The sequence below is a fragment of the Pollachius pollachius genome, assembly GCF_949987615.1.
Source record: "Pollachius pollachius genome assembly, chromosome: 2".
Lineage (NCBI taxonomy): Eukaryota > Metazoa > Chordata > Actinopteri > Gadiformes > Gadidae > Pollachius > Pollachius pollachius.
This window is the reverse complement of record NC_136935.1, coordinates 49,456,568-49,469,067: the sequence shown is the minus strand read 5'-3', so window position 1 is coordinate 49,469,067 and position 12,500 is coordinate 49,456,568. Positions and strand designations below refer to the sequence as shown.

The window sequence follows — 12,500 nt, the reverse complement described above, 5'->3', positions numbered from 1 at the left end:
AAGACGTCAAGTTGAAAAATAATATTTCCTCCTCCTCGTATTTAAAAAAGCGAACTCACACTGTGTCCCTAAAATAAACGCAGAGAACAAAAAATAAGAAAGTACACAACGATCACACGGAGACCCGAATCTGCTGCGAAAAAATCTCACTAACCAAAAAATATTTATTTACTCCGATAAATAATTAATCAATAAAACTTCCCGGTTGCCAGTTGTGCCGTTTTGCCCGGGATGGTGACTCACGTCACACTGAGTGATGTAGTGAGGCGTAACCGTCGGCGACAGCGAGGAGGACGGTTAGCTCGCTCGCTAGTCTGGTGGGATGACAGGCAGAGCGGCTGGGAGTCGGAGAGGGAGAGTGAGACGCTTGAAAGAGCGGGAAAAGTGAAGGATGCGGATGTTTGGGGGGGAGGGGGGAAAGGGGGGGGGGGGGGGGGGGGGGGGTCAGGACTTGGTAACGACTTACAAGTGTGAGACAACCACAGCGCCCCATTGTTCTCCTGTGTGGTGATATGAATATGCTAATTAGTAACTTAGCAACTAATCATTCTCCTTCTTGTTACCGCTGGGGATGAGCCATGAAGTCAAATCGCTGGTGGATCGTGGATGGGTAACGGCGCACGACGTAGACTGGCAGACAGTTAAAGAGGCCGGGGACACCAAGTAGTTTGTATACATCAGTAAGTATTGAGTGATACTTTGGGGAAGTAGGGAGGCTCGTGCCTACCTCTGCGTATCTTCCTGATGATCAACACTGCTGAATAGGTTTTAATATGCATTTACAGCAGCAGACTCTCTGCCATGCTTTCACCAGGTAGACACTTAATTCATTAACACTACTCTTAATCTTCTGAACAGGGATGTCAGCAACAGCCCTGTCCCTTAACAAAACTCCTTCATAGAAACTGAAAGTCAATAATATCCTGACTCTCATGCCTGGTGCCTTTCAAAGTGGCCTTTTAATTGAAAGCGGCGATTACAAAGTAAATCATTGATTTTTGGTGTCTTGCTGATATTGTTGGAGCAGTTCATGCATTTAAATCCACGCCTTCTCCCTAAAGGCCCACTGAACGTCTGCTGGCTTGGTTCAGAGGTGGGCGAGGACTTGTGAGGTCTGGGCTGATCCCTTTCTGTCAGGACACACAAGGTCTAAACAAGGCCTCTATCCTCTAGAGCAGTGGGTATCAAACCTTTTCTACTAGTGCACCCCCTTTAAGAGCTTCAATGGCACACATTTTTTTGAAAAAATAACCCTAACCCTGAAAATTAAAAGGGTGCAAATACTCACAATTAAGTGTGAGAAATTGGCGTGTGCTTCATGCAACTTTCTTTTTTTTACCCATACAGCCAGTATTCCAAAGTACCCCTCTCTGTCACACCACACAAGTTCTAAACAAGGCCTCTATCCCCCTAGAGAGGTCCTCACCTGCAAAGGTTCTCAACCGGTCCAGCCTCAGGATCAACAGTCCTCAGGGTCATTAGTCCTTAATGCACACACAACCAGATATCTGAACTGATACTGCAGTAGACATCAATGCCTTCGTGTATCGTTGAAAACATTTTGGGAACAGAAAGCTTCAATGAGACGCAATGAAATAGGAAGCCCTTGAAACCTGAATTAACATTGAAACATTAGATAATTCATGGGCTTCTTTCTAAAGATGAAGGTTTGGCACCTACTCTGATACACACTGAAAGGGCAGAGCCTCTCAGCTGTGGGGTCGCGACCCACCTATGGCACCCGACCCGCCTTTTGAGAACCAACTGACGCTTGTATCTGTAATCCAACGAACACTAAAGAAGGCAGCGCGGGCAGGAGTTGTTTCTGTACGTGCTTCCCCTTCCCTCTGCCTCATGTACATACTCACCGTAAAATAACCTGTTGGCCGACATTTTTCCGCACCCGTCAGCCCATTGCTGTACTCCGCTCATTAGCACAGCTGGTGCGTCACTTTAGCTCAAGAGCTACACGGCCACGGATATCCACACACAACCCCTTCGCCTGCCATCCTCTGCCACTCATTCTCTGCCTCTCTCCCTCCCACCCTCTCGGTCCTGCCTCCATCTTTTTCCTCCACCTCGCCCTCTGCGGTGTTATCAGATAATGTGCGTTTCTTTCTGAACGGCGGCCACTGTGGCACAATTATCCTGCCTGGTGAACTAATGGGTATCGAAGCAGCTGAGAGGACTGCGTGTGTGCGCACAAACAACACACATGTGCACGCATGCACACAAGCATGCACACACACACACACACACACACGCACGCTCACACACGCGCACGCACGCACACACACAAACACTGGCACACACACAAGCCCCTGCGCGCACACAGGCACGCATGCACATACACTCGCGCACACACGCAACATACAAACATTCATAAAAGATGCATGCGGGCGGTTCAATAGGAAGGTGTGGGGGGTCTGGAAGCGAGCCCTGGGAAGAACAACAAATGAGTCTCACAAAGGAGCAGGGCCACTCAGCCAGGGGGGCGCTGGCTGATACTCACACACACCCCCCTTAAACACACACCCCCCTTAAACACCCCCCCATTACGCCTAATCAACACGCGCTCATGGGTGTGTCTGTGTGTGTCTGTGTGTGTGTGTGTGTGTGTGTGTGTGTGTGTGTGTGTGTGTGTGTGTGTCTGGCTGGCTGTGTGCTCCATGTGTGTCTGTGTCTCTTTGTAGATCGGTGCGCGCAAGCATGTGTGTGTGTGTGTGTGTGTTTGCATGTGTGTGCGTGTTTGCATGTGTGTGTGCGTGTTTGTATGTGTGTGTGCGTGCGTGTGTGTGTGTGCGTGTGTGTGTGTGTGTGCGCCTGTCTGTGAGTGGCTTGCGTGCGCGTGTTTGTGTGTGTGTGAGTGCATGTGTGTGTGCCTGAGCTTGTGTGTGTGTGTGTAGCGCGTGGGTAATTCCCACACGGAGGCAGAGTTCTTCCCTTGCCACTGACCTGCGCTAAGAGAGCTTTAGAGCGCTAAGCTAGCTGGATGAGACGCGTTGAACCGGGGATCACCTGAGACCGGGAGGGGAGGGCGAGGGGGCAGGTGGGGGGTGAAGAAGAAGAGGGATGGAGGATGGGATGAGGAAGAGGCTGACCATGAGGAACGAGGGGAGACAGGAGCATGGAGGCGCGGTTCGAGCCGGCCGTACGTCACACGGGTTGGATCGAGGGCAGGCCGGCCCACCAGACCGGGGCGTACTGGGGGTCAACGGGGGGGGGGTTGATTCCCTACCCGTATCAGACAAGAAGACAACAACATGCATACGTGGGGAAGTTTCAAAGAAACACACGCACGCGCGCATTAAGAAGCACACAAACACATACGCGCGCATTAAGACACACAAACACATACACGCGCATTAAGACACACACGAGCGCATTAAGAAACACGCAAACACATATGCGCGCATTAAGACAAGCACAACACACATATACGTGCATTAAGAAACACACACGCGCATTAAGACACACACAAACACATACGTGCACATTAATACACACACAAACACAGACACACAAGAGGACATTTGAATAAGGTCTGAGTGATTCTTCCCCCACACACACACACACACAACAGCTCTCTCTGCCTTGATACTGGGAGTGACCATAGGAGGGAGGGAAGTATTGCACGTTCAGCGCATAACTGGTTTCAAAACAGCATTACACTAAATTAAAAGCTGTCGTCTCTTTCCTCAGTGGAATCAAGTGATTCAAAGTGACAGTGCCTGAGTTATCTGAAGGACTAAAATAATATCTGATCATTCAATCTCCGGAGTTTGGAAATAAATGGATATGTGGGTCTTTTATGAAACTATACAGAAAAAACCTTTGACCCTGTGTTTTATGAATGCCATTTCTAATGTGTGGAGGTTAGCAGAAGGTAGAGAAGAGGAAGTGTTGCCTCATGGTGGATTAGAACAAGTCTGGAATATGCAGGAAGGATGGATAGATCAGCACAGCAGATGTGGTGAACTTTGACACTTTGACAGGGCACACACTGTGTGCATAAACTTGAACCCAGAATGTCCCTCATCTTCAAAGCAGTGTGTGTGTGTGTGTGTGTGTGTGTATGTGTGTGTGTGTGTGTGTGTGTGTGTGTGTGTTCAAGTGAGCATGTGTGTGTGTGTGTTTGTGTGTGCGCACGCTTTCACGCCTGCAATCATGTGTGTGTGCGCGCCTTCACACTCATGTTATTAAGCCGTAAGTGTCTTACGCAATGAAATTGTACACTAGCCGTAATAATCACCGGGGAAAACAAATAAAGTCACCCTCACAAAAACACAAAGGCAGTGTTCTATCATCACTCTCGCGCAGATGCACACCAACACACACGTTGGTCGAGTGACCCGCTGGTTCAAACTGTCTCTCCCAACAACCTCATCCATAATTCATCGTTCCATCCGTCTGTGAGGAGCAAGAGGAGAAGACACAGGAGTGAAGAGAGAGAGAGAAGATAAGCATGAAGTACCCTCACACTGAGTGTGGTGCACATGCAAAAGTGTGTGTGTGTGTGCGTGTGTGTGTGTGTGTGTGTGTGTGTGCGTGCGTGCGTGTGTGTGTGCGTGCAATCCTTCTCTTCACCGAGGGGAGCAAAATACAAGATGGTTCGAGGCCATTAAGGTATAAATTATGTAAAAAAAACGATAAATATAAAAGGGGCAGAGAACTTCCTTTGTAACAAACCAACCCCGTTCCAAAAGGTAACAGATGACATGTATACAGCCAATCAGAAGCTCCGCCTGCCGGATCAGCAGGTATATGAACTTGCCCTAGTGATTGGAGGAGGCGGGATGGCCGGCGACCGTTGAGAACAAGCCCGGATGCTCTCAGCGCTATAAAAAGCCCCATATCTACAAACATCTCGGGAGACCGCGAAACAGGAAGGCATGACTGGTAGGGAGGCACCTCGCTACACTTTCCTCAGATAAGTGAAAAGTGAGTTTTTTCCGTGAGAAGTCACAAGTCAAGATTTCTAAACTGAAGTCCTACGGCAGATGAGTTCAAATCTGGCTGAGCTCTTCCTTTTCATCTCTTCGTATTTGTTTCTATTCATCTCAGTAAGAAAGTGACGAAAATTGAAGCGAAGGTTTCTAATCAACGGAGTGTTGCCTGACCCACTGTGGAAACACACGCGTTGCAATCCCCTTCTGAAAGTGACACAAATCAGTTTCTCTTTGGCAGAATGACGCCGTAAACAAAGAGGAAACCGTAACTCTTTGCCTTCAGTCGATGCATCCTGGCCTCCTCTCTGGGCCGTCTACAGCCAGAAGATCTGCCTCAGCCTGGTAGGACCGCTGCGTCCAAGGTGAGAGTTGAGGGGGTCCACCAGTACACCACATGCATGTCAACTTTTCAAGGTATGGAGCTTGACTGTGTAAGCTATTCGCAACCTTTCGGTGACCCGGAACTCCTCCACCACTAACTTTACTTAAGTATTTCTTAGTTTGATGCGTCATAAGATTTTGTAACACTCACACGCGTTTTGTTTGTGCACGTGCGTGCGTGTGTGTGTGCAAGCGGGTGCGTGGCCTTAGGCAACACCATATTGCACATTCCTTATATCACCAATACATCTCACGCCACCGCCCTGTAATCAGTGTGTGTGTCTGAGGGACCATAGGCCCTGCATGTTCCAGTAAGGCGTACGACATGTGGGTGGGGAGGGGAATGTGGTCACAGGCACCCTAATGACTCAACTGTGTGTATGTGTGTGTGTGTGTGTGTGTGTGTGTGTATGTGCGTGCGTGTGTGTGTGGGCGTGCATGCATGTGCATGCCTGCGTGCGTTCGTGCGGGTGCACGTGTGTGTGTTGTGTGTGTGCGCACGTGTGTGTCTGTGTGTGCATGCGCGTGTGTGTATCTGTGTACGTGTACGTGTTTGTATTTGTTTATGTGTTTGTGTGTGTGTGTGTGTGTGTGTGTGTGTGTGTGTGTGTGTGTGTGTGTGTGTGTGCGCGTGCGTGCGTGCGTGCGTGCGTGTGTTTATGCGTGTGGGTGTTATAAAATGTTACAACACATCAATTCAAGAAATAATTGAGAGCTAATTCATTGCTGGGGGATTTGGGGGGGGTCAACGAAAGGTTGCGAGAGTCAGAGTCAGAACAGTCATGACTCGACAAAAAAACCTCCCAAACAAACGAAACAAAAGACGCCGTTGTGTCACGGTGCGCTTGGGCCGTGTCGGCGCCGGTGTCCAGACATCAGCGTTCCTCGCTTCATGGCGAGCCAGGAGGAAGCGTCCCGCTATTGTTTACATGGCCACTTCCGCACAGTCACGTGCACACCAGGAGTAGTTGACGACGTCCGTGTACAAAGTAGTTCACCGGTAGGACTTGGTTGTACACTGGCCGCGGGGGGGGGAGGGAGGGGACTGGGCCTGGTCATATTCCATAGGGGGGAGAGAAACCAGGGAGGAAGGAGAGGAAGGGAGAGAGGGAAGACCTCAGATACAACAACACTCAGCCACCCACGCTACGCTGCTGCCAAGAGCGGTGTGTGTGTGTGTGTGTTTGTGTGTGTGTGTGTGCGTTCCCCTGTGCCTGTGCGCCTGTACGTGTGTGTACGCGTGAGTGTGAGAGAGAGAGAGAGAGAGAGAGAGAGAGAGAGAGAGAGAGAGAGAGAGAGAGAGAGAGAGAGTGTGTGTGTGTGTGTGTGTGTGTGTGTGTGTGTGTGTGTGTGTGTGTGTGTGTGCGTTCGCCTGTGCCTGTGCGCCTGTGTGTGTACGTGTGTGTACGCGTGAGTGTGTGTGTGTGTTAGTGTGTGACATTCCATGGTGAGGTGGATGCCAGAAAGCTAGAGGTACCCGGGACAAACTGTGAGCTCTCTGCCTCAGCGGAACCAGACTATAGACTGCTGCTGCTTGAACAAAGTTTGGCCATCCGGTAGCAGACTTGATAACAAGATACCCTGAGGACCAATGAGAAGATGTTTTGAGACATGAGCTCAGGTCAGAGACAAAGCTGACGGAGTCGTTGAAGGGTCATCCTGGAAGGTCCGGTCTATGATTGGCTGCATCGTTGACAATAGCTGTAGGATTTAGCGTTTTCTGTGGACATGGGGCGACATGTGGCTCAGGAGGCAGAGTGGGTTGGCTTGTAACCAGAAGTTTACTAGTTCACCTCACCTCACCTCACTGCTCCCGACGAGATGACCTTGCACGGTTGACACCGCCGTCGTTGTGTTAATGTGTGCATGAATGGGTGAATGTTAGGCAATGTTATAAAGCTCTTTGAGTGGCCATTGTTTGGAAAAGCGCTGTATAAATGCAGTCCTTTTACCATTTACAAGGGAAAACCCCTGAGTTCCATCAGCGTAGCATTAGCGAGTGTGTGGACTCTTGGGGAAGGCGGCTCAGAGTCAGCCGTGGATGGGATGGTCCAAGCCAATGGATCACTCGCTGGAGCCTGATTCCATGGATGCGTTAAACATACCTTTCCTGCACATTTTAATGGCCACTCTCCCCCGCCCCCTAATTTTTTCTCTCCAGAACACAGAAACACCAGCGCTGTGGATAATTGAAAGTCACGCCAATACCATGACAACCAATGACGGGGACAAAGTGTTTGTCCACCCCAAAATATTCTGCGGAGTCAATAACAAATCTGTAGAAGAAGAAGAGTGTATTCACCATTTAGCCACATTACTAAAAAAAACGCTCAATATTGACTGAGTGGATGGGCTGTTTTCATTGCACTCCTGTTGTGGACGGCACTGCCAGCCACCTGGGCTGTAAACAGAGCCGTACTCTGGTGGCTGACGCTTTCTGCTGCAACATGTTGGCCACTTGGAACCATTTCATGGCTTCTGACAAGTACACCAGGTTCGCCCAAAGCAGGAAATGCAAATATGCAATGTTTCCTGAAAGCCAACATGGGCTGAATGCTACTGGCTGTGGCAGCCGTTTGAGCAACCCTAAAGTCAAGAGCTGGTGGAACGACACACTGCTAGACATTGAGGTGGTGAACCCATGCTTATCACGTGATGATGAGATACGTTAAATGGTCATTTACTTACATTTACATTTACATTAAGGGCATTTAGCACACGCTTTTATCCAAAGCGACTTACAATAAGTAAATTTGTCAGAAAAAGGAGAAACAAGAATATATCGCTGGTGAGACACTAAGGATGTGCGTAGTGCCAAGCACTAACAATCACTAGGTTAACCCATTCCACGTATATACAACAAAGCTTAGCTAGGATAAGATACTACACAACTAAGTACTATTTTGAAGTGCCAAGACGTACAACATACAATAAGTGCGTACGTTAAGTGCCAGGACGTACAACATACAATAAGTGCGTACGTTAAGTGCCAGGACGTACAACATACAATAAGTGTGTACATTAAACGCCATGTAACTTGTCATTTGGCATACCAGTGAATGTGAGATAAAAGTCAACAAGGACGGACTAGGAGGGGGGGGGCTCTCGCTCCAGGACACAAACACGTAGACTGTGGACATTGGGGTTTGAACAAGTAACTTTTTCTGCTTGGAGTCCGACACCTCAACCACTAGGCTTTCCCTCCGTCCCTCCAGAAACTACTTTGGTAGGTCATATTTCAGGGACCGTTTAAGAACGTAGATTAAAAATGACATTCAACGTCTATTGGAGTCAGTATAACATGTGCTTGATAATGGGAACACTTGGGCTCTAAATATAAAAGAACACTTAATGTTAAGTGGCTGGAATAGAGCAGTATACCAACCGTGTGTGTGTGTGTGTGTGTGTGTACGTGCTAGTGAGAAGCGGTTATGTTTTATTGTTATGATGCGGTGTTCTCTTATTGAAATCTAAAAGCGTTGGTCACGTGGGCAGGTGATCTATCTATACCCGCTCTAAAGGTGAGAACCAACCCTGCGACCCTAAACCAGTGGCAACACAATGGGAGATGTTCCTCGTGTGGGGATCACATCCACACCTTCGAATCCTGACCTGGGCTTCAACCCCGCTGGGAAAACCCGGACAAAAATGGGAAACCTATTCCAGTGACGAACAGGCTGCCCCGCCATCACCACGGTGATGAGAACAATATCCCGTTGAATCTCGTTGAAGCGAACCCCACCCACACAGCCAGTTTGACCCTGTTTTCTGGAGTTCCCCCAGGCCGGCTCCTGAGAGAAACTGCCGGATAAATCCAGATAAATAAACGGTATGGAGAGGCAGGATAAAAATCTCTCCCCCCCTCCCCCGCTCTCCGCTGCCTCCCCCCCACCCCCCTCCTTCTCACTAATAGTTAGTCTACCAACACACTCACAGACTTTCCATAATTACAGAGCTGCCCTCGGGTGCCAGGGGTGTGTCTGAGAACCATTAGGCTGGAGGGGAGCCGCGGAGGGTTAGCTAGGGGAGGGTTAGCGGAGGAGGGCTAGCCGGGGAGGGTTAGCTAGGGGAGGGTTAGCGGAGGAGGGCTAGCCAGGGAGGGTTAGCGGAGGAGGGCTAGCCGGGGAGGGTAACCTGCGGAACGTTAGCTAGGGGAGGGTTAGCGGAGGAGGGCTAGCCGGGGAGGGTAACCTGCGGAACGTTAGCTAGGGGAGGGTTAGCGGAGGAGGGCTAGCCGGGGAGGGTTAGCGGAGGAGGGTTAGAAACAGAATACGGCGGAAGGATAGGCAGATCAGCAAAGCAGAGGTGGAGAACTGTGGCACACACTTTGACACTGCGTGCATGTCTTTCTGTCTGTCTGTCTGCCTGTCTGTCTGTGCCTTCATAGAGATTGACATGGAGGATGCGTGTCTCTATCCGGGGCTCTACAGTGGTGTGGGGCTTCCCACCCGAAAGGGACATGGGTTCAAACCCACTCAGTGTTAGCCAACCTGTAGGCCTCCTTGAGCAGGATCACAGACAGCGACCAGCATTTGAATAACATGCAGCTTAAGCCTTTACAAGGGGTTGAATGTAACAGGTTCCAAAGCAAGTAAGCGTTTCAACACAGCGCGGTTCAGAGCACAGAACTAACTTCGGCAGCACGAGTGGATGGAAATGAACAGTTAACTTGGTGTCTCTTTTCTGTGAAAGTTTTCCACTTCTTAAATGTTAAGACTTTTGTGTAACCCAAATATAAACGCCTCACCAAAAACATTTAGCAGGCCTTAAAAGACAGCTTAAATTAGACAGCGGGCAGGTTTTGTTTACGGACAAATGATGGTGTTGTGTACGGTCACATCAACAGCACGGGCTGGCTTTCCTAGAGAGCCTGTTTCGCAGTGACATCCAGCATGCAGCTGGGGAGGAGAGGAGAGAGAGAGAGAGAGAGAGAGAGAGAGAGAGAGAGAGAGAGAGAAAGAGAGAGAGAGAGAGAGAGAGAGGGGGGGGGGGGGCAGCGGTCGCTCAGTCTCTGTTCCACCAACCAACGGCCGTATCTCACGGTCATTACGCGTTCCCTGAGCCTGAGATATACGGTCGCTCTAAGGACCCGAGTGAACGCATTTCGTGCAGCTTGTGTGCATGTGTTTCTTTCATTGGCCACCGCGGTCCTCCAGAGAGGAGCAGACGGGAGCGGGAAAAGGCGTCGCTGGCCCTTTAAGCGCTAATCCCTTCATTCTGGAGAATGTGTTGCCAGCCATCTAATGGGCGGTTCAGCTTAATGTCCACAAGGACCGCTGGCCGGCCCTCTACTATTAACATCACCCACCGTCCTCTCTCTCTCGCAAGACGCAGGGCTTTTGAACAGCAACCAGAGGAGCTGGTGGTTGTCCTCTGAAATTAAAGACCATGTTTTGCATTTCAAAAGAGCGCAATCGGCACATTGCGGCAACAAAAAGGAACAACAGAGCGCGCCTTCCTGACCCGCTGCTCTCTGGGTGTTTATAACAAGGCAAGGGGGCTTTTCCACAGGATGGAGAAGTGAGAAGACACAAGATGTGTATCCCTAGAAACTGTGTCTGAGTTTGGACGTAAGGGGATCCTTAGGATAAACAGCGCTGACCCGATGGATTTAGGTGGATTTCACTTAAAATGGGTTTTTAGGCTGTTACATGTTTGGCTCTAACATGTTTATTAACATGGTGTGTTATCAAGGTTCCTCCATTCAGATTGTAGTTATTCTAAACATTTCCAAAACGACTGATAAAATAAAATAAAGCCATGAATGTGCGCATTTGTATGCTGTGAATTAAACCCCCAAAATGTAAGACTCTTGATTGTGGGGGGGGAATCCAAAAGATAAGCGAGGTTTAGAAAGGGTGGACGATAGGGCACAACTACAAAAGTTTGAACCACTGACTTCACTTGACAACCACTTGGGAAACCATCCTCACACACTCCTCACTTTCCAACAACTAACCCTAATCCCTCTGTAGTTCATCGGTCACCCGGGATACCCCGAAAACAACCATAAACACCACACGCGTGCGCGCGTGCGTGCGTGTGTGTGTGTGTGTTGTGCCTCTTACCGCTATGAGTGTGTTATTCCTTTGCTCGTTGGAGGACGCGCAGTCCGGGTCCTGCTGCTTGCTGCTCTGCTTGGTGTTGGCCGACTTCTTGGCTCTCTGCTCCAGGCTCCGCTGGTACAGGCTCACCGTCTCCCGACGCTCCATCTCCAGCTGCTCGGCGTGGGCCTGCTGGTACCGGTTCTCGCAGTTGACGTGGTGTCTCCGGCAGCCCTCGATGCGCTGCCGGAGCCTCTCCACCACGGTGCTGTGCTTCGGGATGCCCATGTTACCGGGAGCCCCCCCGCCACTCCCGGCCGCGTTCAGCCCCCCGCTGTTGTTGATGCAGATGCTGCCGTTCGGTCCGGCAGCGGGGGATGCAAAGTCCCCCATCATTGAGCCCAGTGGCTGGTATTTTGGAAGAACTTTTCCCACCCCCCCCCCCACCCCCCGCCAAGGCCCCCCTCTCCCGGAGTCCTTCACTCTGCTCTCCCCCCTCTTGGAAAAGTGTTCAAATCGGGCAGTAGGGGAAGATGGGGGGAATGTGTGGCTCTGCCTACAACGAAGGCACAGCCATGGAGTTTGGAAAGCCCTTCAAGCTGTGCGTTAGTTACACAGTCATAAGGTGATAAACACCGGGTCTTCTCCGCGTCCCGGTCCGACGCGCAGGGGAGCCAACATGGGCTGTTTCCAAACACTGCTGCTGCTGGTGGAAACACAATAACGTGATGCTCGCGTTTTTTTGCAACTAAAATCTTGTAAACACCGCAGCCCTGGTATCTAAAACATCCTTTTAAATAGTCACCGGGATCCGCAGGCTACCCTTGCGTAATAACCATTAATTTACGCACAAACACTTCCACCGTACAGCTGCTGCTGGCTCGCCGTTTAATCGTGTTGTCCTTTGAGAAAAAGTTTTGCAGCTTGAAGCGAACGGGCTCCCGACTTTCTCTGTGAACTTGCATCTCATTGGTCCGGGAGCACAAAATCCAAAGCAAAGACGTTTGGAGCGATATTACGCACGCACGCGTCCTCGGTAGTCTCGTTACGGAGTACAGGACAACGCTCGAATCGGAAGCCGTGGATCGGGTCTCCGGTGATACGGGACTCGTCGCTCGTCACTTGC

General features: G+C 50.1%; 1 protein-coding gene across 1 annotated transcript in view; it reads right to left on the bottom strand.

Moving 5' to 3' along the window:
• The window catches only part of maml3 (mastermind-like transcriptional coactivator 3), a gene marked incomplete at its 5' end in the record, with an annotated part of 95,853 nt that extends 84,086 nt beyond the window's left edge, over window positions 1–11,767 (bottom strand). The window contains one exon of the mRNA XM_079730387.1: window positions 11,399–11,767. Within this exon, the coding sequence (XP_079586513.1) occupies window positions 11,399–11,767 (369 nt within the window). The remainder of the gene's footprint in view (window positions 1–11,398) is intronic.
• Between the last annotated feature and the right edge of the window lie 733 nt (window positions 11,768–12,500).